The sequence below is a fragment of the Anabrus simplex genome, chromosome 1, assembly GCF_040414725.1.
Source record: "Anabrus simplex isolate iqAnaSimp1 chromosome 1, ASM4041472v1, whole genome shotgun sequence".
NCBI lineage: Eukaryota > Metazoa > Arthropoda > Insecta > Orthoptera > Tettigoniidae > Anabrus > Anabrus simplex.
In genome coordinates this window covers 1,250,456,217-1,250,481,852 of record NC_090265.1, presented here as the reverse complement: position 1 = coordinate 1,250,481,852, position 25,636 = coordinate 1,250,456,217, and the positions used below count along the sequence as shown (strand labels likewise).

At 36.9% G+C, this 25,636-nt stretch overlaps 1 protein-coding gene across 1 annotated transcript in view; it reads right to left on the bottom strand.

Annotated features, from left to right (window-relative positions):
* The window catches only part of LOC136858248 (rho guanine nucleotide exchange factor 10-like protein), a 409,267-nt gene that overhangs the window by 48,077 nt on the left and 335,554 nt on the right, over positions 1-25,636 (bottom strand). The window contains exons 6-9 of the mRNA XM_067137648.2: positions 20,143-20,235; positions 19,409-19,633; positions 12,793-12,954; positions 9,491-9,712 (exon numbers count right to left, since the gene is read on the bottom strand). Coding sequence (XP_066993749.2) covers positions 9,491-9,712; positions 12,793-12,954; positions 19,409-19,633; positions 20,143-20,235 — 702 coding nt within the window. The remainder of the gene's footprint in view (positions 1-9,490; positions 9,713-12,792; positions 12,955-19,408; positions 19,634-20,142; positions 20,236-25,636) is intronic.

Sequence of the window (25,636 nt, the reverse complement as noted above, 5' to 3'; positions counted from 1 at the left end):
CAAAAAAATACTTGTTTCTTTAATAGTAAAGGATCTTCTAAATACCAATTATCACGACTCTAACTTCTTCAGTTTTTGATTTATGTGTCCTCATGAAAGGAATTCAACTCCTTTACACTCCCGCCCTCCAAGATGTTTCCCCACCAAAACGCCTTTTCCTTTGTTTTTAAAAGAGATCCAAATACGAATTTTCACGTCTGTAACAACTTTAGTATTAGATGTATGTATTCTCATACAATTAAGTCAACTAATGTTTCAATTCTTTCACCCTCCCCCCCCCCCCCCCCCCTTCATTGGTTTTTCCGAGAATACGTGTTTCTTTACTTTTAAAGCAGATTGCAAATATCAAATTTCACTTCTGTAACATCTTCATTTTTGAGATATCAGTAGCCTAATTAAAAGAATTCATCACCATTTTCAGTCACTTTTACCCCCCCCCCTCCACCCAAGTGGTATTTCCGAAAACTAAAAATACACTTTTCTTTATGTTTAACAGAGATAAAAAATACCATTTTTCACTTCTGTAACATGTTAAGTTTTTTAGATATCCGTAAAAATTCTCATTTTTAAATTTCACCCCTTTTGGGTTCCCCTTAAGTAGAGTTTCCAAAAACAAATAACCTATATTTCTTTACATTTACAGGAGATTTACACCCACTTTTTACGTCTGTAACATTTTACGATTCCAAGATATTCTGTAGGTATAGTCTTTCAAAAAATTCACCCCAATTTGTCACTCCTGTTTAACCGCCATTAATTGGCTTTTCCAAAAACTAAAAAATATGTGTTTCTTTATTTTTAAAGGAGATCCCATATGCGAATTATCAGTTCTGTAATATCTTTCGTTTCTGAGATATGTGCATCCTCATTAAAGGCATTCAACCCATTTTTCACCCTTTTACACCCCTCCTATTAGGACTTACTGGAAACAAAAAAATACGTGTTCCTTTATTTTTAGAGGAGATTCTAACCACCAATTTTTACATCTGTAAATTTTAAAGTTTTTAGATGTAGACACACTCATTTTAAAAAATTCACCCCCGTTTTCACCTCCCAATATTTGGATTTTCCAAAAACGAAAAAATACCCGTTTCTTTACTTTTAAAGTAGATCCAAAATACCAATTTTCAGGTCTGCAATATCTTCATTTTCAGAAATATAAGTATCCTCATGAAAGGCATTCAACCCATTATTCACCCTTTTACACCCTTCCCATTGGGATTTTCCGAAAACAAAAGAATACGTGTTTCCTTATTTATAAAGGAGATTCTAAATACCAATTTTTACATCTATAAACTTAAAAAGTTTTGAGATATAGATACACTCATTTTAAAAAATCACCCCCTTTTCACCCCCCCCCCCCCATTAATTGTATTTTCCACAAACAAAAAATACGTGTTTATTTATTTTTAAAGGAGATCCCCAACACCAATTTTCAGGTCTGTAATATCTTCAGGTTCTGAAATATAAGTAGACTCATGAAATGCATTCGACCCTTTTTTCAACCTTTTCCACCCTTCCTATTAGGATTTTCTGAAAACAAAATATACGTGTTCCTTTACATTTAATGGAGATTCTAAATACCTATTTTTACACCTATAACCTTTAAAAGTATTGAGATATAAATACACTCATTTTAAAATATTACCCCTTTTTTACCCCCTTAATTGGGTTTTCCAGAAACAAAAAAATACGTGTTTCTTTATTTTTAAAGGAGATCCCAAACACCAATTTTCAGGTCTATAATATCTTCAGTTTCTGAGATATAAGTAGCCTCATTAAAGGCATTCAACCCCTTTTTCACCCCTTTTCAACCTCCTATTGCGATTTTCCGAAAACAAAAAAGTACGTGTTTCTTTATTTTTAATGAAGATTCTAAATACCAATTTTTACATCTGCAAACTTTAAAAGTTTGGAGATATAGATTCACTAATTTTAAAAATTCACCCTCTTTTCACCCTCCCATTAATTAGATTTTCCAAAAACAAAAAAATACGTGTTTCTTTATTTTTAAAAGAGATCAAAAGTGCCAATTTTCAGGTCTGTAATATCTTCAGTTTCTGAGATATAAGTACCGGTATCCTGATTAAAGGCATTCAACACATTTTCCCCCATTTTCACCCTTTTTCACCCCTCCTATTGGGATTTTCTGAAAACAAAAAAATACGTGTTTCCTTATTTTCAAAGAAGATTCTAAATACCAATTTTTACATTTGTAAACTTTTAAAGTTTTGAGATATAGGTGCACTCATTTTAAAACTTCACCCCCCGTTTTCACCCCCTTAGCAACGGAAAATCCAAAAATCCTCTCTTAGCGAGCACCTACATCTTAATATGAATGTATCCCCAAAATTTCATTTCATTATGTCCAGTAGTTTTGGCTCGGCGATGATGAATCAGTCAGTCAGTCAGTCAGTCAGTCAGTCAGGACAAGCTATTTTATATATATAGATTGAGCATTTTAACACTAGAACCGTGGCTGGGTCTTTACTGGAATATTCACTAATTCTTTCGTTTATATTGTTCTTTTTATTTTACTTGGGATCCTTAATTTTTATAACTTTTCATCAATAACTGTAATAAACCTCCACACGTAATTTCATATTTCTGGGGGACAACCCATTAAGAGAAAAATCTGCATATACCTAGAACCGTGACTGGGTCAAATTTAACCCATCAGTGATAGCAATATATCAGTTTGTTCAACTTTATATTTTATGTGTCTTGTTTCTTCCTACTTCCTCAACAATTGCACCCTGTGTCAGTACAGTATCAATGTGCAACTTTTCTAGCAAGTTGTAGGAGCAACAAAACTATTTTTATGAAAGAGCAAGATATTATTAACAACCTAAATAACATTTCGGACCATGAATTGGAGGATGAACCTTTGAACATTACGTCTGATGAAGAAACACATTAATTCAGATACTGCCTCAGATACAATGACCTGGATAGTTGGGGCAGTGAATGATGCCATAGTTGGTCGACATTCACACCACAATGTTTACAAAGATCACCATGGCCTCACTCCACATGTAAAATACAACGTGAATGAGACTTGTATCTGTGCCTGGTGTCCGATGATCACTGACAAAATGCTGAAAGATACTGTGGCGTCAACTGAGACAGAGGATTTGAAAATTGAAGAAATAGAAGCATTTTTAGAATACTGTACATCCGTGGTGCCATAGGAGTGAAGAGATTAGAACTGGATTGGCTATGGTCAGTGAAGTGGGATGTTCCTTTTGCAAAGGCAACGATGGCACGTGACAGATTCGGAGAAATAATGTGATTTTTGAGATTTGATGTTAAATCTACAAGATCCAAAAGGACAACATAAGATAAGTTTGATTTGATACAATTTCATTGCAAACACACAATGTAGCTACACACCAGTGCCATATATAATTACTGATGAGCAACTCTTTTCTTCTAAACGTAACTGCAGATTTACACAGTTCATGGCCTCAAAACCAGATGGATAACTACAGAAGTATGTTGAAGTATGTCGTGGATGCTTTCCCTTATCTTGGAAGGGATGGCACTAGCCTCAATTGTAAATGCCTTGGTGACTTTGTGGTAAAGAAACTGATGGGATCTTACATGTACAAAGGAAGAAATACCACATGCAACAGTTTCTTTACCTCCTTGTCTCTAACCAATTCAATTACCCTTGTCGGTACTATGAACAGAGCTCCTGCCAGTCTTTGTCAAAAAAAAAAGAGGCAAAGGAAAAGTTGTATACCACAGCAATGCTGAAGACCAATGATGCTACACTATTAATGAACAAAAATGTTCTCGTTCTAAGTACTATGCACCAGATGTTTAAATTGAGAGTGATGAAAAGAAGAAACCAGACACTGCAACTTTTTATAATGGATCTGAATATGGAGTTGATATGGTTAATCAAATGTCCTGTAAGTACTCAGCAAAAACACCATCCAGGCAATGGCCAATTCACACTTTTTACAATTTATTGGATTTGGCAGGAATAACTTTGTGGGCGATGTACAATGCACTACACAAAACTAAACGTAAGTGTAGAGAACTCATTCTGCAGTAGGAAGAGGAAGTAGCTGAAACTTATGCAGCAGGAGGGTGGTAAACATTAGCTAACGTTCCTGAAGAAATCCCCGACAGACAAGAGAAACACACTCACCGTCAAGACTAACTGCACTGGAAACAAGTAATTTGTGAAGTGTCCTGCCTACAGAAAAACTGTTTGAAGCAAATGAACAGCCAAAGACTACTACAAATGTCCCTCATGTGACAGCAGACTGTAAAGGCAGCAACCCACATTTGAAATTTGTCCTATACTTCGGGGTAAGTTTTCATTTACTGTTTGATACTAAATAAATATGTTATAATCCTCAAGAATTTAATGTTTAGTGATCAATAACTCCATTTCTTAATCGAAAGTCACGTAAAAAGTGGTGGTGGTGGTGGTGGTGGTGATTTTTATTTTAAGAGGAAATACAACTAGATAATCATCCTCTCTGAACAAATTAAGTGGAAAAGGAATTTAAAATAAAGCAAAATTATGTATTCAATGAAGGAATTTCGGAACGAAGTACAAAAAAAGAAAAGTATTGAATTAAGTCGAAAAATCACTAATGAATCACAAGGGAACACAAGTTCCCTGAGTAACAGAACACTTTCAATTTACATACCCTTAATTAATCCACTGTCACACATAAAGTGGATAACAAGATCAGCAGTAGTCATGTCATCGGCTAATGTGTGTTCGAGTGTTTCCTGCAGGCTAAGGCTCCGTCTTAGACCAGAGAGATCGGCATACTCTGTGAGAATGTGGACCACGGTGAAATCGACACCTGTCAGGAGATAAGAGTGTGTAGATCGTTCATGACTTAATCCTCAGTCTACACAAGACTTTGGCCTCTCTCCATGAAGGCTGGAAAGAGGACCATCACATGGTAGTTGTCTTCTTAATTGCTCTCAACTTGTTGTGAGTTCGGATAGCTAGCCACTCCGATTCCCAGGATGCCAAGATGGTTCAATGTAGCTGAGAACAAATATCTTCAGCAGGTACATTCATAGGTCTTGGAGGTTAAAGTACCACTTCCTTTGCAGCTTCAACCGCAAGTTCATTTCCCGCAATCCCAACGTGGCTTAGAAGCCATGTGAAAGTGATTCTGGTGCCAGGAAGTGACCCAGCCAAGGTTCTAGGAGTGAGCCAAACTGTCGCAGTTCTAGTGTAAAAAAAAAAAAAAAAGAGAGTTCATCCTTCTAGTTGCAATACTTTAGAAGATATTAATTATTGACTGTTGCTATTAAGAAAATTGTATTTTGAGAAAAAAAAACCCAATTACAGCTTTCACGAATTTTCTTGCTAGTTGCACAAAGCTGTCATGACATCAAGTGCTAAAGACTCAAAATGCAGCATAACTTGATTTATTAATTTGTTAAGAAGTGGTTGAATCGACAAGGCATTGCCTTTAGACATTGACTGACTGATTGTTAAGAATGTACTCCCGATTCTTTATGTGTGGATTATTTATCTTAGAAAAGGAAAAGTTGGTGAACTAGGGTAGGCTTTTGGCAATTTGAGTTATTTTTGAAATAAACTCTCTTGTGTTGTTTAGAAGTCCGTTATAATGAGAATTCATAAGGCAATAAATTTACTCACTATAGCAGATTGTCATTATATCCAACTTTTGTACAAGTCATATGGTGGGGGAGAGACGTACACACATTACAATTGGTGTGAAGCAGCAATCAGTTTGTTCAAAACTTTTCGCAGATGTTTTCTATATAGATGCTTACTTGTTACTTACAGCATTTTCTAAGTCTGATACTGGAAGATAGTAAATGAAATTCTTACATTTAAATAAGTCTGATACAGTACTCAGAAAACGCGCATGTTCAGTTCCATTTTTTTTCCAAAATAGTATCACTCCAGAGGCTTCTTTGGCAAACGTTCACCAAACAAACTTGACACCCGACAGTACCCAGCCCTTACTGCTTCTCTATACAACTGGCTTGAAGTAAATACAAACAAACAAATAAAAACCAATGAACATTGTTACATTTGGTGTGAAAAGAATAGTCTCCCTTACAGAAATCTGTTATGATTGGAGTAAATTAGGAGAGGTGTGCTAGCTGAATGTAATATGATCAGAGATTCGACCCCATAGAGGGAAGGGTGAGTGTTACTTACCACTTATCTTTTATTGGAAGGTAAGTCGTCACAATCATCATCATCATCATCATCATCATCATCATCATCATTTTACAGTTCCAGTCTCCCGGGTACTGTCGTCGAGCATCTTCCATTCTGTCTTATTGAGATACGTTCTGTTGTTAATGACGTCCTCCAGTGTCCTTCCCCGATCTGCAATCTTTATGATGTCCATCTAGTGGGTTCTTGGTCTTCCCACCACCCATTACCCTGTCACATGTCTCTCCACATTAACATATACTGTCCTTGTTGGCTCCATCCTCATTACATGCCCAAACCACCTCAGTCTGGACATGCTGACCCGATCTAACAATGATGTAACAATCCCAGCTTCCTTCCTAACCACATCATTCCTAAACTTGTCCAGTTTTGTTTTTTTTTTTTTTTTTTTTTTTTTAATTGCTGTCTTCCTTCAGTTTTTGAGTAAATTTCTCCCAGCACTTTATCTTCTCCTCTTCTACTATTCTTTTAACCCTCAATTTCTTGTCCCGGTAAACTTGCTCGAGGTCTCCAATCTTACCCTTGTCCCTCACCTGTTCAGCTTGGATTTCTCTGTCTTGTTCTTTTTGTGCTATGTTCTGGCATAGGAAAGCTAAGTGACAGAGTTGAAAAGAATAAACTAAGGTGGTTTGGACATGTAAAGAGGATGGAGGAGAATAGAATTCCAAGACAGATGCTGGAGGCAAAGTGCGAGGCAAGAGAGCAAGAGGAAGACCTTGAACAAGGTGGATTGAATCAGTGAAGAGAAGCGTAAGAAGATGAAATTTAGACTGGGATAAGATCATGGAAGAAGAATAGTGGAAGGAAAAAGGAAGATGGAGAAGTGCCATAAATACCCCAACCCAGCAGGAGCTGGATAAGCAAGACAGTCATTGACTATGTCATTACAGATAAAGAAAGAAGTAGACTTGTGACTGATGTCAAGGTGATTCCAAATGAGAACCTCAATCATCCTCCTCCTCCTCCTCCTCCTCCTTTCCTTTATTGAGGATCTTACTCTTTCATTCCATCAGGGGGGTCTCTTTTTCCCGTACTCTCACACTTTTCTTCCCGCGAACCTCTATTGCTTCTTTTATCAAGGTGTTTTTAAATCTTGTCCACTCTGCATCACCACTCTCCACTTCTTCTGAAGACAGTTGTCCTCTTATATGGTCCTGATATTTTGTCCTTTTCCCAATCTGTTGTAGTTCCCACACCTTAGGCAATTTCCTGGTTGTTATCTTTGGTACATTAATGTCTTTCAGATCTGTAACTAATAAGTGGTCACTATTGAGGTTCTCATTTGGAATCACCTTGACGTTAGTCACAAGTTTACTTCTTTCTTTATCTGTACTGACATAGTCAATAACCGTCTTGATCTTTCCATCCCAGCTCCCAGGTGTAACGGGTAATCTTGTGTCTGACTCTTTTGTTGAACCAACTGTTTTTTACTACCAAACAGTTTCTTATGCAGAAGTCTAGGAGATGTTCCCCTTCTGATTTCCTTCTCCCACAGCTATGTGGTCCCATCACCTTCTCATAGCCATTCCTGTCTGTCCTGAGCTGTGCGTTGAGGTCCCTGATGATGACTGCCCTCTCTTCAGTAATGGTCTCGTCTAGGTGTTCGAGAAACTTGTTCTTTTCATCTTGACTGCAACCCGTCTGAGGGGCACACACTTGCACCAGTGTCAGCTTCTCTTTCCCAATCAGAACTGTTGCCTTTATAATCCTCTCATTGATGTACTGGATCTCTGTAATAGGTAACATCTAACCTCTTAGACAATATCAATCCTACTCCATTTGTAATCTCTCTGTTGTTACCATTCCAGTAGAAGGTATAGTTTTTCCTCAACTCTTTCTTCCCTTTACCTTTCCATTTAGTTTCACTCATTCCTAGGATTGATATTTTCCTTCTCTCCATGATGTCCACTAATTCCTCATATTTTCCAGTCAAACTCAGTACACTGATTGTTCCTATTCGAGTGCATTGTCCTCTCGGAGGTTGTTGCACAATCGCAAGGCTTGGCCCATCATCAGGCTGTAAGCCATCATACCTGGCGAGGTTCTGCGGGTGCTGTTGTTTACTCCGAGTTCTTTGTTTGCATCCGAGGCTCGTATAAGTGATGAAAGCGATTGCAGTAACTCTGCAACTGAATTGCTAGGCCTAACGTTAGAGAAGATTTTCTGTCAGTGTTATCTCCCTTAGCCTTTAGCAGTCCCCTGCCACATCTACAAGGCAGAAGCTTCCAGTTGAATGTGTGTGTCATTTCCTATACAATGGCTTCAATAAGCCCCCTAAGGGTGAACTCCTCTGCCCATAGCCATTGGTTCTCCCTTAGTTTGTCAGGTTTGGCAACAGCTGCCCAACCCTCAGCCAGACAGTCACATATGGTAGCAGGATATACCTGACCTGACGTGGAAGGTAACATTACAATTATTTTTTTTCAAACAGGGTCACCTAACCTAACTTTACTGTGCATGTATTATGAAAACACATTTCAAGCCCCGTGTAGTGTAATGATAACCTTTTCACTGTAAATTTACATGGGAATAAGCTTTCTGAAATTTAACCACACGCGAGAGTATATAACCTGACATCTGATATCAGTGATCTACACTGCCGTATCATGAGAAGTATCACATTCTTATTTAATTCAGTACCTAATATTAAAATTCAATGATCGTTTACTTCATACTTACAAAATTGTACAAAAACTATTCTAATCCCCCTAGTCAATACTACATATTTTTATGTTCAATTAAAACGAACAATGAGATTCATAATCTGTAATTGTTTACTTCAGTCTTAATTTTTGAGAAGTTAACAAATGCTGTCCAGCCACATTATTATTAAACGTCAACAGTACCTTCGAATGTCTGCAAGAGGCCTGTTCATACACATGGCGAGAGATCAATACAGGCTGTATTCAGTATAAACGATGGATTTTATAAATATCAATAACAGAAAAATAACATGCCCTAATTTACTCGTAATAATAGATGAATCAGTGAAAGGGTTCTTGCTGTAAGTGAAGGATATAGCAATTTCCGAGGGGCATTAAAGAAAAACCTGACATTACAATAGGGTTCTCCCTATCTTTCGTACTCACTTCAGCAGAATTTTACTGTATGTATCCTTTTCTGATGCCAATACATTTTTATGAAACTGGATTTTCTGTGTTTCTCGATTTTTTGTACAGGTTCTTCCCTTCATTAGCCCGAAGAATCCGGAGTACACTATACTAGATGGTAGCTGAAAGTTTGTTAGCTCATGCACAATTAGCAAGACATTCTCTCTTCTACTGAACATACCTTATAGCTGCCTTTCAGTGTAGACACAAGATCTGCAATCCTACTGACAACCTCATAATCATGCATCAGGTTATTCATCTCGGCACAAAGGTTATCCACTCCAATGGTACTATTAGAAGAATCCACTGAATTTGAACTGCGATCTGATTTCAGACTACCACCACGATTTAATCCTGCTGTCAGCAGTCTGCTCAGTGTAGGGGATGCACTGGTGTCCACAACCTAACAACAAACAGACTAATTGCTTATTTCCATTTAATTCATGTTAGTTATGGTTTATAAGTACAGCTAGTTCGAGGAGACTCATATTAATGAATTTCTAATGATGTGATGCTTATAAAAAGCTTTCATATATATGTAGGCCTACTGAAATCAAACAGATCCATAAACGATTGTCGCATTATATTGTGCAGGTAATGGAAAGGAAGTAACATTACTGCTATTAAACAATCGTGCAAAACAAAATTAGAGAAACAAAAACAAGACCCAAAATACTTACAGATTTAAAAAATGATGAAGTGTTGTCAAATATGGGATCGTTTCTAGAATACACTGTCTTAAAACTTGATATCAATATTAAAATAATAATTATTAGAAGCCCATTCCTCTTATTTACAGTAAATTCCATGAGGCTCATTTGCACAAGTAATTCTTTTCAATCTTGATGTACATTACATAGTGATGTTAACAGTTACAAGAACAGACCTAATGAATTTACTGTTAAAATATACCAATGTAGTCTATATAACACCTTGTAATACTAATTTCTACCTCAGCAACTTAAGTTTTTAAAAATGTAACAATATACTCAGTTTTGCAGATGCACATAAATATATTTCATAATCATACATACAATAAGATTATACTACAAACTACCAGTATGAAAAATCATTTGCAACTAATGCTAACTGATGGGAAAATATTGAAATTTGTGATTTCCTACAGTTAAGCCATTCTATTCAAACCAGAATGTGTGAGAATTTCAGTTGCAATGGACGTTCCAGATTAGCAACACATTTCTCAAGTTCATAAAATGGGTTTCAATAACATGTTCAAATTATCTTGTCCACGCCACCCTATACTTTCTCGCATTTTTCAACGGTTGTACAGCATGACTGAAAAGTCACAAACATCACAGTAATACCAATAATATTTATAACTTAACATCCAAATCCAAATCAAACGATGTCTTTACAACATATCTGGTTGGGAACGAGAAATCCTTATCTTTTAGCAAGAAGGGTAATTTGAGATCTAGCTTACAAGGGCTTTTCTTGTGATTTCTCTTGGAATTTCTTTATTTAGATGTTTTTAACAAAACTGGAAGTAAAGAAAAAGTTTCCTTTCCTGAAGAACAAGTGGCACAAATGTGTACGTTTTATTACAACACCAAGACTTCAATATAGCTCACCTTCAAAGAGGAAGACTGGCAGCCTTGCCAGACCTGGAGGAAAGAACTGATCTAAAGACTAGATCTTGTATGTGATATAATAAAAGGCTCAGAGTAAATGTCAACTATGTACAGCTAAATAACAAGTAAAGCTGAACATTCGTAAAGGAAAAAGTACAATTACTTCATTCAATTCACTTAATATACAATCACAGATCAACAGTAATGGACTAACAAAAATAAAGTACAAGAAGTTCTTAAAGGAATATGGCATGTGCTCATCAACTTGAATTCTACAAATTCACGTAGTTGCAAATGTTAACCTCACTCACATCTTGAACCCAAATTCACCTGTTTGTTAACCAGTGATCATGAACACAGGAGGGGCAATGAAGGCAACAACTCATTTTCCAAATTTCTTGTTTTCTTATTAATACACATACATCCATTAATCTCATTAAGAAAACTAAGCCTGGTTAAAAAATATTTCATGGCCACAACAGATATTGAGTGTTCCTTGTATTTCTAGTAGAATAGAGTCTAGGATTTTCTAGGAAACCAAAAAAGATGTCTATTTCATTATTTATTTATTTAGCGTATGGCTTTCAGTGTCAGGTGAGTTCCAGGACATATTCAGCTTGATGGACATGGGCGGCCTGCAGATATAGGAATGAGATGATCATGATGAGGTAGGGAGAAGGTGAAACCCAGTATTGTCTAAGTCTTAACGTCCCCATCCAACAAATGAATCACCATTAACAGCAGCATATGCTCTCACTCCATATGAACACTGCGGAGAGGTTCGGAATTTAATTCAAGTTTACTGCATGCAATCTAGCGATTACAGATTGTATATCACTTCTCCTACCCTGCCAGCTAATATTATCATTGTGATTTTTTTTTTCCTACCAACAGGACTCAAACCAGCTAACCAAGGTCCCAGACCAGAGACTATAAGCTGTTAAGTCTATTTCATTTACACCGAGTGGTTCAAAAGGTACAACTGATGTACTGACTTTAAATAATAATATAATTATTCCTTTAAATGGAATATTATATATTTTCCACTATTCAATACTTAAGAAGATATACATACAAATATTAGAACATGTTTCTGTCTATTTGACAACATATCCTAATTAACAGCTGAAGAAGGTCAAGTAATTCTAGCCTTTTAAGTAGTGAATGGTGGAAAATATATAATATCCCATTTAAAGGAATAATTATTTTATGATTCAGAAACTGAAGCAGCCCATTAGGGGTTGAATTACTACTTTTGAACAGGAACATGTAGTCTAGTAAAAATTTGCATCAATGTAGGATAAAATAATTGAAATAAAAAAGTTTTTTGTCATGATTAGAAGGTTTCTGGGCAACTTTACAACTAGACTCTATAAACTCGATTTATTACACAAGATACCATCTAGAACTTTGATTTATGATGTAATACACATTCCTAAAGATCACACACTCACCTCCTTGAATAATAAAACACTACCGGCACATTAACTCCCTGCCTTTTACTGTCTTTCTGTCAACATACACAATTTCAAACTGCATGATTAAAATTATTTATGATTAAAATAATTGGTATTTAATGCAATACCAACTTAAGTAACTGAAAATCCAATATTTGCATTAATGCCTAAGAAATAACTAAATCTTAAGGTTGGGAAAGTCACTTGTTCTTTTGCTGTAGTAAGTATGATATTAATTAGGTAATCGCTTTGCAGTCTACTAAGGTGAACATGCAGGGAGCAATCTAATACAGCTACTGTTGTTGAACTTCTAAAGTGAGTACTAGGAAAATTTACAAATTGAAATACATGTTTATACCACAGGTTGCTATTGTAACATGATATAATACTCAAGGCATTTTAATTTCACATTTATTATGTATTTATATTTGTACCTCAATGTCCGAGACAGGGTAAGTCCATTTCAGACTCAGCCGCTCACTCCCACTGAAGTCATCAGATGCTTTTGGTGCCACAGAAACACAAACCACCAAATCATTCAGCAGTAATAGGCGGCGGCTTTTGGATTTGGTGATGAGGCCAGCCTGATTGAACTCCTAGGATTAAAGCCACCATTCCAAGAGATTACTTTAATAATAATAATAATAATAATAATAATAATAATAATAATAATAATAATAATAATAAAAACTTAAACAAAAAATATCTTCATCAGCCTATTTAAAGTGACAGGGAAGCATTATCCAGAGCAAGCTCTAAAGCTAACATATGGTGTATAAAAAGAGAGGTACTTTCTATTTTTGGCACAAGATGAAAATGCCACAAAAATTCCTCATTTTCAACTCTACTCATCATAAATTTTACAATCAAAAACATTATAAACTGCATGGTTGTATGCTATTTGTACTGAAGAAACTCAGAAAACTACTATTTGAAAACAATCATAAAGAAACAACAAGTTTGTTCTCTTTACTTCTTTCTAAGGGAAAACTCCTCTGCTCGCATCTATTGGTTTGATAAGACGAGACCTTTGTGTGGGAAATAACACACAAATTTATCAGCTGCTGCCTTGCAGCAAGGCAGGGGACTGCCAAAGGCTAAGGGAGACCACCCTGAAAGAAAATCCTCTAGTACGTTAGGCCTAGCAAGTCAGTACAGGAGTACAATGCAGTTACTTTCAAAATGAAAATGAGCCTCGGAAAGAAACATATTCTGAATGTCGACAATACTTCAAGTACTCTTGGAACTAATGACGACATCATATCCGATGTTCATTCAAGAAGCACAAGAAGAACCGATCATAGAAACAAGGCTCGGATCGGAACCTTAAATGTTATGACTCTAACAGGAAAATGCAACGAAATCACGGATTTAATGAACCATAGACATATTCACATCCTAGGGCTAAGTGAAACCAAATGGAAAGGTTGCAACACAAGAATGTTAGAGGACGGATATAAATTATACTGGAGAGGTAATCCTGCAGTGGCAAGGAATGGAGTTGGTTTTATACTCCATAGAGACATTGATAGTGTAACAGATGTCTCATTCATCAATGAAAGATTAATCCAAGCTAAAATATGCCTAGAGAAACTGAAACTGTGATCCAAGTTTATGCTCCAGCGATGACCGAAAAGCAAGCTTCCTAGAGAAACTAGAGGACATCATTGATAATGATAAAATGATAATTGGGGATTTTAATGCCCAGGTAGGAACTGATAGGACAGGTTATGAAGGAATTATTGGTTCATATGGATTTGGTAATAGAAATGAGGAGGGTGAACTACTGCTCTATCTATGTACATGAAACCAACTTCTGGTGAAGAACTCGTGGTTTCAGAAACGGTACAGCCACAAGATAACGAGATACAGCTGGGATGGTCAGTACAGATCAGTGATAGACCTTATCATCACAGATAGGTCAAGTGGAGAAAAGGTGCATGATGTAAAAAGTGGTACTTAGTGAGAGCCTTGATAGTGACCATAGACTCCTCACTGCAGACCTAAGAGTCACCAAACCTATTATTAAAGTAAATAAGAAGAAAAAACCACAAATTAAAGACTGGAAATTGAAAGATCTGGAAGTCAAACAGCAGTTTCAAGAGGAAATCAGAGCTAAAATACCAATAACCAACACAAAGAAAGGTAATGAAGAATGGAATGATTTTAAGGCAAGTCTGGTTGGTAGCGCAGATAAAATATGTGGAAGAACAAGCAGAAGAGTTAGAGAGAAAAGAACATCTTGGTGGAATGATAAAGTGAAAGAAGCCATAATGAAAAGGAATAAAGCCAAAAAAGTTCTTGATGTGGCTAAGTCTGGCAGAAGAATCAACAGCGACCGAATAGACAACAATAAATTAGAAGAGATGGCTAAAAAATATAGATACAGGAAGTTGGAAGTCAAGAGAATTGTACGCGAAGATAAAGAGAAAAAGTTGGAAAGAATTTACAACTAAACTGGAAGAAGACAGGAAAGGGAATATGAAGATAACATATGGAATAGTAAAAAGTAAAAGATCAGATAAAGAAGCAATTACAGTTCTGGAGACAGCAGATGGGAATATACAGTAGAAGTCCGCTATAGCGAGTACGGCATATAATGAGAACCCCGTTATACCGACAATATTTTGCTGTCCCTTCAAAATTCCAATATTAAACTGTGTATTATCCTTTGGTTATAGCGAGAGCCTATTCACTGACGCATCCGTTATTACAAGTGATTAAGTGCGCACGATTTTTTCCGTTATCGATATGTATGCAACCCAGCGATTATGTTGTATGCAATCGATTATCTTCGGTATTGTTTCCTCGCGATGTCGACATTTGAAGGCGATATTGGAGTGTGTTAGTAATACCCGTTGACTGCTGTTCCGTAAAGAAAATTTGAAATGAAGGAGAACATATTTTCGTAATAAATGCGTAAATAACATGTCCGATGACAGTTCTTAACTCATTAAAAAAAAACTGACAAAACGACTGCTTAATTTTAATGCTAAATACTGGAATTGAGTCAAAATGGAATACACCTACATATATGGCAGAGTGCATAATTAATTTCACAGGTGAGTTTTATTTTCTCGCGTCCGGTTAAATTACGGAAAGGTTATTATCATGTAGGCCTAAATTTATAGCGAGAAGGTTATCATTTCTCTACTGGTGCTTGAAGTGTGTTTTCATCATATCTACAGTACGGTTAAATTAGGATAGGTGATGCTGTTTGAATAAGGAAACTGAAACGTTTGCCACAAAATGCGATCGATCATCTTTGGTACCAGTATGGTATAGTTTTCTCACTATGTGCATTTGCAAGCTCTCTTGTTGACATTTGAGGCAATGTTGGAGTCGGTTAGTAATACTCAACGACTGCTATTCTCTAAAGAAAATTTGAAATGAAAGAAGATAACAAGTTTTCGTAATAAATGCGTAAATAACGTGGCCGATAGCAGTTGTTAAATCGTTCAAAATAACGGCTGAAATAAACGATCTCTTAATTTTAATTTTATGTACTGAAATTAAGTAAGAATGTGATACACCTCAAGATATGGCAGATTACATCACTGATTTCAGAGGATAGTTCATATTTTCTCGCGTCTAGTTACATTTCGGAAAGACTATTCACATGTAAATTTTAGCGAGGATAACTCATTTCTCTACATGCGTTTCAATTATGTTTTCATGACACATATACGGTTAGGTTAGGTGACGCCATTTAAAGAAAACTCTGGAGTGATACCGTATTTCTCCGAATCCAAGACGACGTTTTTTCCCTCAGAATCATCTCATGCGAAAAATCAAAGGTCGTCTTGTATTCGCGGCCTAACAGTAATGAATACCACTGGCAACTCTCGCGGTAACCACGCTGCTTCTTTTCACCCCCACACGCACACGCATACACAAAATTCGTTGACAAATGACTGCCTCTTTATTATACATCGCTAGCTGCGACAACCGGATATACAGCACCTGTGTGTAACGTCACTGGATCTCGCGAAATAGTGAAGAGAGAATGACATTCTATTAGCCTCTACAAAAACGTTTCTCAAATCTGCAGAATGACATCAAAACATGCGAGCCTTCGAATTCTTAGAAAGGCCACGGCTACTCAATGGCTGAGTTATAACGCGTCTACTGTACCCGACTCTTAATAAAATAAACTTTTATAGACAGCAATAATATTTTCATGATGGATAGTCATAAAGATACGCAGAACAGGTATTGCCGGCAAATTTTCAACGTGTTCTCGTCGATATTATGATGCGAATTTTAAGTTACCGTAATGGTTATTAAACACTCTGAAATGTAGACTAATTGTGCAGCCGCAAGAAAATATGGCATAGGCCTAACTAAAGCCAATATTTGGTGTCAGCGTAAAGACAAAGATACGAAAAATGCATTCAGTGGTCCGCAACAAGGACGCTTTAAAGAAGTTGAAAATGAAATTGTGAGGTACCGGTATGTGCACTAAAAACGCAAGGGCGGAAAGGCGATACCGTGGCGCAATAAACTCGTTAGTTGACCTTCAACGTCTGCGATTAGGCCTATACATCGCTAGCTGCTGAAGTTGGCCGAGCCCGGCAAGCAAGACATGCGTGTAGCGGTAGCCGGTTAACTTATATCTGACGCTGAGTAAAAAAGTACCGTAACAGTTTTATAGACAACAAGAATATTTTCCTGGCGGATCGCCGTATTGTAGAGACGCGTGGAATAGGTTTTTCCGGCAAATTTTCAACGGGTTCTCTTCGGTATTATTATGCCAATTTTAAGTTAATGGTCATTACAACCGCAGAAATGTGTAGCCACAAAAAAATGCAGCATAACGAAAGCCAATGTTCGGCGTCTAAATAGTATAAAAATGCGTACGGTACAACAGAGTCATTCATGTGATTTTACAAAGCACTTTTTGAACCTGATTTAAATTTTTGAAGGAAAAATTGAGGATCATCTAGGATTCATAGAAATACGGTACTGTAATTTTTTCAGAATGAAATTAAACACACACTTTCACGTAGTATCGCATTTCAAAAAATAACAAACAAGTAAGTCGTAGTATGGTTACCATCCACGGAAGTGCAAGTTTTGAACAAACTGATTGCTGTTTCATGCTGATTTTAATGTGTGTGGAGAGTTTTCCAACTTTTATACAAAAATCGGATATAACGACCATCTGCTATAGCGAGTAAATTTTCCGCCATTGTGAATTCTCGCTATTACGGACTTCTACTGTAGTTTGCAATATGAAAGATCACGGATACAATGGCACAGTATTTTGACAAGCTCCTAAATGGCCCTAATGAGATCTCTGTTGAGGATGTAGAACAGAAAACAATTACATGGACAGAAGTAAAGGAAGCTCTCCATAGGATGAGAAGTGGTAAGTCAGCAGGAGCTGATGAAGTTACAGCTGACATGATTAAAGCTGCTGGTCCGCCAGGAATATAGTGGCTGTATAGAGTTCTCAGAACAATATGGAAGGATAACAAAATACCTGAAGATTGGACAAAAGGGTGATAGTTCCTATCTTTAAGAAAGGGAGTAGAAGGAAAAGTGAAAATTACAGAGGCATTACCCTCTTATCACATGGCCTTAAAATTATGGAGAAGATCATTGAAGCCAGAGTAAGGGATTTACTAGAACCTGTCTCAGAAGAGGAACAACATGGCTTTAGGGCTGGAAGAAGTACAATAAATCTGATATTTGCTTTGAGGATGTTGGCAGAGAAATACTGGGAAAGAGGAAAAGACCTAATTATTGTGTTTATGGACCTTGAAAAGGTGTATGATAATGTTCCTAGATCAACTATTTGGAAAAGTCTTAGGAAACTTGGTGTACCGGAGTACCTTATTAGGAAGATCCAAATGCTATATACTAATTGCAAAAGCTGTGTCAGTATTGGAGATGGTCACTCTGAATGGTTCAATACAACCAAAGGAGTACAACAGGGAAGTGCCTTATCACCTCTTCTATTCATAGCAGTTATGGATACCATTTTAAAGAAACTACAAGGAAAAGGTAATAAAGATCTTCAGGTTCTGGTATTTGCAGACGATGTGGCAATATGGGATGAAACAGAGGAGGGAGTGCAAAATAATCTGAATGCATAGTGTAAGAAGTTTGATGATTATGGAATGAAATTGAACCCATCAAAAACAGTAGCGTTGAAAATCAGCAGACATAATACAAAATGCAACTTAAAAAAACAGGACCACCAAGTAGTACACCAATTCAGATATTTACGAAGCGTAATGGCTAGTAATAATAGAGCTGAGATAGAAATAACAAACAGAGTAACCAAAGGCTCTAACTTTTACAGTATCGTTAGACACCTACTATGGGATGAGAAGGTCCCACAAAGAACAAAAATGACCCTGTACAAGTCATATTTCATTCCCATCCTTACATATTCTCCAGAAACCTGCACACTAACATCCAAGAATTATAGTAGGATTCAAGCCTGTGAAATGAAATTTCTTAGAACTGCCCTCCAAAAGACACAACTTGATCATGTGAAGAATGATGAGATCCGATCTAACCTTGGTCTAAATGAATTGATGGAGGAAGACTTAGATCATCTAGACTTAAATGGTTTGGGCATGTTAAACAAATGAATAGCACAAGGTTACCATGTGCTTATTTGGAAAAGAGAATAACATGTAGAAGACCAGCTGGAAGACCAAGAAGAAGCTGGATGGACCAACTGAGGGAAAATGTGGAGAGAAGAGGATGGTATTGGGAATCTCAAACACCCTACCCGGCTCGCTGGAAGAGCAAACGTATGATGATGATGATGATGATGATGATGATGATGATGATGATGATGATGATTTCTGCTGCTCGTCCTGCTCACACTAGTGTCATAGTGTTAATCCTTGTGTGTGTTCTCATCTATCTTAGAGAAATTATATTTACACACTTGTTTATTATATCTCCAAACTTCTATTCAATGCTCAAATGAATCATTTTGCTAACCAATACTCAGGTTGACATTTCTATGGAGGAAGGTACTAGTCTACTTGATGAAGTATGATGGACAAAAAAGAACAGATTACTTACCAACTGAGTTACATTGTCTTCCCGAAGTAGATATCGATGTCCATCTGGGCGAGGACGAGCAGCAAACTTCCCACTGATGTGGCGAAGCATTTCTTTAAATGCCTGGAACTGCTCCGCCTCTCGCTTGCGCTCATTCAGCATCTCGGCTAGAGACTCGAGTTGTGTGAGGGCCAACTGAAGGGACATGCGGTCATGATGACCTTGTGGTGTATGTTTCAGCAAGTCCTTAAAAGATAATATCATACAAAAATAATGTACAAAAAAAGAGGAGAAAAAAAGGTGGGGGGAGGGGGGAAGGATAACACTCGCCTTACAGGTTATGTGAGCTGATCATAACAATATAAATAAAAGCCTAAAACAAATCTTTCATTGGATTTGGTAGAATTTTCATCCATGCTTCTCTTTACTATTTTATACAATGTTATCTATTGTGTTCCTGGGCAGGGTTGGTGTATGTAAGACAAATGTAAGGCCATGTAATAAGGTACTATATGAATGAACGTTACTACATCTACTAAACTGAAGCTAATATGATTAAATCCTCTAAATCTTTAAAGTCTGAAACCATTTCCTGTAAATTCTAGAATAACTTTTTTTGTACTTTCCTTCTTCTCTACAATGTTGCCTATCAAAAGCATTTCTTGCCTGAAGCCATTTTTGATAGGATTCAACTTATACTTCTCCTTGTTTTGTTCTGAACACTCAGGATAACAAAGCGAAATAACAGTATTTACCTGCAGGAAGAGTATGAATTGAGGAAACCTTTGTACCGGTTTCACCATCAGTCCAAAGAAAGAAAGTCGATCATGAGCACTGATCTGCTTCACCTGAAAGAAAAATATTATATTTTAGTAACAACAAATAGTACACATTGTTGCCCAAGTGAACTTGCAACTTTAACGAAGATTTAACAGAAGCCAGTCAATATTTATAATTAAATGATAGATCATTTCAATAGATATTTAATTCAATTTAAGAAGTTAGTGTATGACAAACAGGGAACTGTCAGAAGATACTGACATTTCAGGAGATGTTACATACAGTGGAAGAGAGTATAGAGAAGGGAGAGGGAATAGAAGAAATACTGGAAGCCAAAAATGGTGGAGAGATGGGCAACAATGGAGGTCCTTCATTCATATCTCTGCCCAGGAAAAACCTGGAAGAAGAAGAAGAAGAAGAAGAAGAAGAAGAAGAAGAAGAAGAAGAAGAAGAAGAAGAAGAAGAAGAAGAAGAAGAAGAAGAAGAAGAAGAAGAAGAAATGGACAGAGTTTGCTTTTACAAGGAAATGAACAGCAAAAGTGGGGGCTGCCATTCTAAGGCAGTAAAGGCATGCATGTTTCATCTGGAAGTTTCACCAGGACGTTGCTAAATTTAGAAACAAGACTTCCACTTCTGGGGAAGCACATAGCCCTAGGTTCACTCCACTGACAACAGGAATGAGTACCAGGGTAATTCCTCAGAGCAAAGGTGGTTGGGCTGTACGGAAGTGGATGGCTTTTGGACTGGCATATTAAGAAATGTAACAGATCAAGATACATCAATGCTTTATTTTAAATCTAAAAGTGTGGAAAAGTTTATTTGAATTTTTCCCCACATCAATTCTTTCCTGCTCATTAATGTAGACCTTGGTTCCTCTGCGAAAAACAGTTATTTTAAGTGTATTCCATGGGTTGTTTAAAAGTAACTGAATATTTGGTGATGTACACTGCATAAACCCTAAAGACTTATCATGCATCACTTTATAACCACTTTGCTTTCAAGGTGAACATTCTAATATATTATGAAATAGTACAATAGAATTCCTGGAAAATGTTAAGGAAAAACCAACTGAAGAAAATTAATTCCAAATATTACAGAAATAAGAGATGACATTGCAGAAATTAACAGTCTTTTCTTTAATTATTTTTATTTCATTTTTTCAATTCACCTTCCCTCAATTAGAAGCTGCCTAGTGGACAGAGCATTCAAACATGCATGTCTCTATAATCAATATGATATTTCGCACATGAGAATAACAGAAAATAGCATTAGATAGAACAGAATGATATAGCACTACGGATGTAGAGAATATCATTAATAGTATTGCATTTTGTACATCTACTGACATGGGTCTGTCATCTTTAAGCATTCTTAACTGACAACCGACAGTCCTAGGATATGAAAAGGAGAAGAGAAAAAAGGGCTTAGGCAACAATGTTACACAGTCGGTCAGCCTTTTCTGTCTTCTTTGTACAGCAGAATCCCTCTTATCCACTTATAACAGAACCGAACTAGTGCCAGATAACTTTTTCTATGGACTAGCTCCAAAATGTATTGTTTATACAACATATCATGTAATAGGTCTAAATTAATAAATTTAGATGTACTGTATAACTTTCAAGGAGGCAGTAAAAAATGACTGATAGTTGTCCATTTTCAATCTCCATGGTTTCAAGAGACCATGGATTGTTCTTGTACATTTTCTGTTTTCAAGTTCCCCACAAATAAAAATCACAGACTTAAATCAGGGAAACAAGGAGACCAAAGTCCACGACTGTTCTAATGCATGTAATGACTGACAAGCTGTAGTATGGGCAGTGGTGTTACCCTGTTGGAAGTAGGCATACTGCTTTTCTTTCAGAGTCAAGATTTCAAGAAATAGCTGCAGTATGTTTTGTATATAATAAAGTTAACTGTATCATAAGGGGACCATTGTTGTTCACGTCCATAGGTTTAACCCTGACATGCCCTACACGTGTCCCCTGGGTGATGCTAAGTGAGCAGCTGTTTCTGGAGGCCAGACTATTCTCATAATCTCTTGGCCAATTTGCTTATCACTATCATGACGGAATCAAATATAAATAGGCCTTTTAAGGACTCTCTCTTTAGAAGAATTGGATCTAACATTCAGACATTACAGATCAATGTAGAAGGCATAAGCAGAGCCAAGAAATAGTACCCGCTAAAATTGCTCTAGAAAACAACTAACATTTCAGGAGATGTTACATACAGTGGAAGAGAGTACAGAGAAGAGAGAAGGAACAGAAGAAATACTGGAAGCAGGAAATGGTGGAGACATAGGCAATGATGGAAATCCTTCATTCATATCTCTGCCCAGGAGAAAAACTGGCAGAAGAAGAAGAAGAAGAAGAAGAAGAAGAAGAAGAAGAAGAAGAAGAAGAAGAAGAAGAAGAAGAAGAAGAGGAAGAAGAAGAAGAAGAAGAATGAGAAGAAGAAGCAGAAGAAGTAGAAGAAGAAGAAGAAGAAGAAGAAGAAGAAGAAGAAGAAGAAGAAGAAGAAGAAGAAGAAGAAGAAGAAGAAGAAGAAGAAGATACAAGATGTCAGCAGGAACAGAGTTGGCTTTTACAAGGAACTGAACAGTAAAAGTGGTCAGATAACTTTTTCTCTCTCAGCACACAGAACATACTGTACAGACTAACTAAACACACGAGGTAAAGTTCCAGGATATGATCTTAAGGAACAACGTATCATAAGGTGTATGGTGCAGCTACCTACGTGCATCATAGTATAGAGAATGCTTCCTTGATTTCTACAAACACCAACTACGACATTCAAACCGTTATCATACAAGCAAGTGGGACAACAATCATAAATGTCTGCAAACCACCAGCCATTCAATAGTCTCCTCTTGTTGTGTCCCCTTACATCCATTTGTTTACCTCGGCAATTTCAACAGTCACCACACCGAATGAAAATATAGTGTTAATGATGTCAATGACTAGGACCTGATCACCTGGACCAATGTGCACCACATGTACCTATGTTTTATGCCAAAGACTTAAGCACTTTCCTGTCATCTGCATGGAGATGTCAGTTCAACCCTGAGTTATGCTTCATATCTACAGATCATAATTGCCTGCCCCTACCAACACTGCAAAAAGTCCTACATGCATACCTGCCAACTTCACAAAACCAAAAATCAGAAGATTTTGATATGAAAAACTGGAAAAATTAGGAGAAATGAGGAGATACAATTGGTCAAAACTGCTTATTCTACATGTCTTGCGCGATACAGAAGTACTATGGTATATATTATAACACTTATTGTCTCAAAACCCGATTGCTGCTATACGGAGCTACAAGGCTAAATTTTACACGTCTCCATTCCCTCACAGGAAGTACGTGAGTGAGATGATCAGTCTCTGATAAGCCTTCCGAAAATAGTAGGAACTCATGCTCCACACGTGTGAATCAGTCATGCAATTAGATACCATTACTTAGCAAATGCATGGATTACTATATTGCATCACGTGCCCACGCGATTATGCAAAGCACAATGCTATTGTTATCAAGTACCACATTAAAATTTGCCAGAATTGTCTCCACTGGGCGAGTTGGCCGTGCGGTTAGGGGCGGATGGCTGTGAGCTTGCATCCGGGAGATAGTGGATTCGAATCCCACTGTTGGCAGCTCTGAAGGTGGTTTTCTGTGGTTTCCCATTTTCGCAACAGGCAAATGCTAGGGTTGTACCTTAATTAAGGCCAAGGCCGCTTCCTTCCAACTCCTAGGCCTTTTCTATCCCATCATCGCCATAAGACCTATCTGTAACCTAGCGACTTGTCTCTACAATAGACTAGACTGATGTGAATGAACACTAACATAGCACGCGAGAACAAGAGATTTACAATCAATATACGTGTCGCAATAGGAAAGTTTCAATAAACATTCGCGCACATTCATGCGCATTTCTCGTATTAATAAACGTTGATATTTCATTTGAAAGCAGCCAATCAGCAAAGGACTTCCGACCACTGGCGTACAAAGCTGAAATGGCGGGATTTGAAAACAAATGTTTGAAGTTCACCAAAAATAAATTAAAAACAGGAGAGATAATAAAATAATTGAGAGGTGGGAAAAACTGTCGAAAATCAGAGTCTCCCGCCTAAATCGGGAAAGTTAGCAGGTATATACATGCCTTCCCTCACAGCCAACATTGACCAGTAATCACTGAAACTGATGTGAAAGTGGCCATCATCACTTCTCTTCTAAGACTTCAGTGGAATTTCCAAAAAGCAAATTGGTCAGCTTTTACTGAAAATTTGGACAAGATCTTGGGCTGAATTCCTCCAGTTAGTGAAAATTATGAGAAGTTTGTAGGTGTAGTGAACAGCATGGCTAAGTAATTTATTCCTAGAGGGTGTAGGAAGTAGCATATCCCTGGATGGAGTGAAGTTAGTGAAAATATATACGAAGAGTTCCTTGCAACCGATGACCATGAAATATCTAACGAATTGCTGCACAGGCTTAATGCCTCAAGAAAACAAAAATGGGTAGAAACATTTCAGAACCTAGAGTTTAAACACTCAAACAGGAAAGTTTGGTCCCTTCTTCAAAAAATAGGAGGTAGACACAAAACAATGCATGATAACATTACCATCAGACCAAATGTTATAGGCTCACACATGGTGTCAACATCAAAAACACCAAAACATCGAATGCACACCATCCAGGTTAAAAGAGAGCTTGAAGTCTTAAAATCAAAGTGTCAGGAGTATGGTGAATTCTCTTGTCCGTTCACAAAAAAGGACATTTCAAGGGCACAAGAAGATGTTAAACCATTTAAAGCTCCAGTTTTTGATGGTATCAATCCAGAATTCCAGCTCCACTGTGGAAAATATGCACAAATATGGCCAACACGCTTCTTTTCTGATATCCTACAAACGGAGAACATACCTCGTGCACTTAAAAGAACAAAGGTTATTACCAGGGAACGGATTTATATGTACCAATAATTCTTGAAATATGTACATATATATTTAGTTATTTTTACTGAAATATGGAATTATATATGGACTTAAAATTACACATATAACATTAATTTCTATTTAATATCAAAGTTCGCAGAAGCTAAACAAAGTAGATCTACATGCAACATAATGTTGCATTTCTCATTTTAATATATTTGAAGAACACACAATCCTTTATTCTCAATTACCAAAACAATGGATTACAAAATGTTCTTTTAAGTGCTGGAAAGAATCTTCTCCTATTATCTCTAAGAACAGATTTATATTGAGTGAAACTGCGTTCAACATTGGAAGAGGTAATGGGGGCATAATTCACTTTCACAATATCTGCTGGGGTTAAATCCAATGTTAATTTTACACTTAAATCTCCACACAGCATTGCAGAAACCTTTGTCATTTCTTCATATCCAGGGTTCTTTGAAAGTACAGTGGCCATTTTCATGTTTGCTACATCTGCAACTTTACCTGTACCACGATTTAG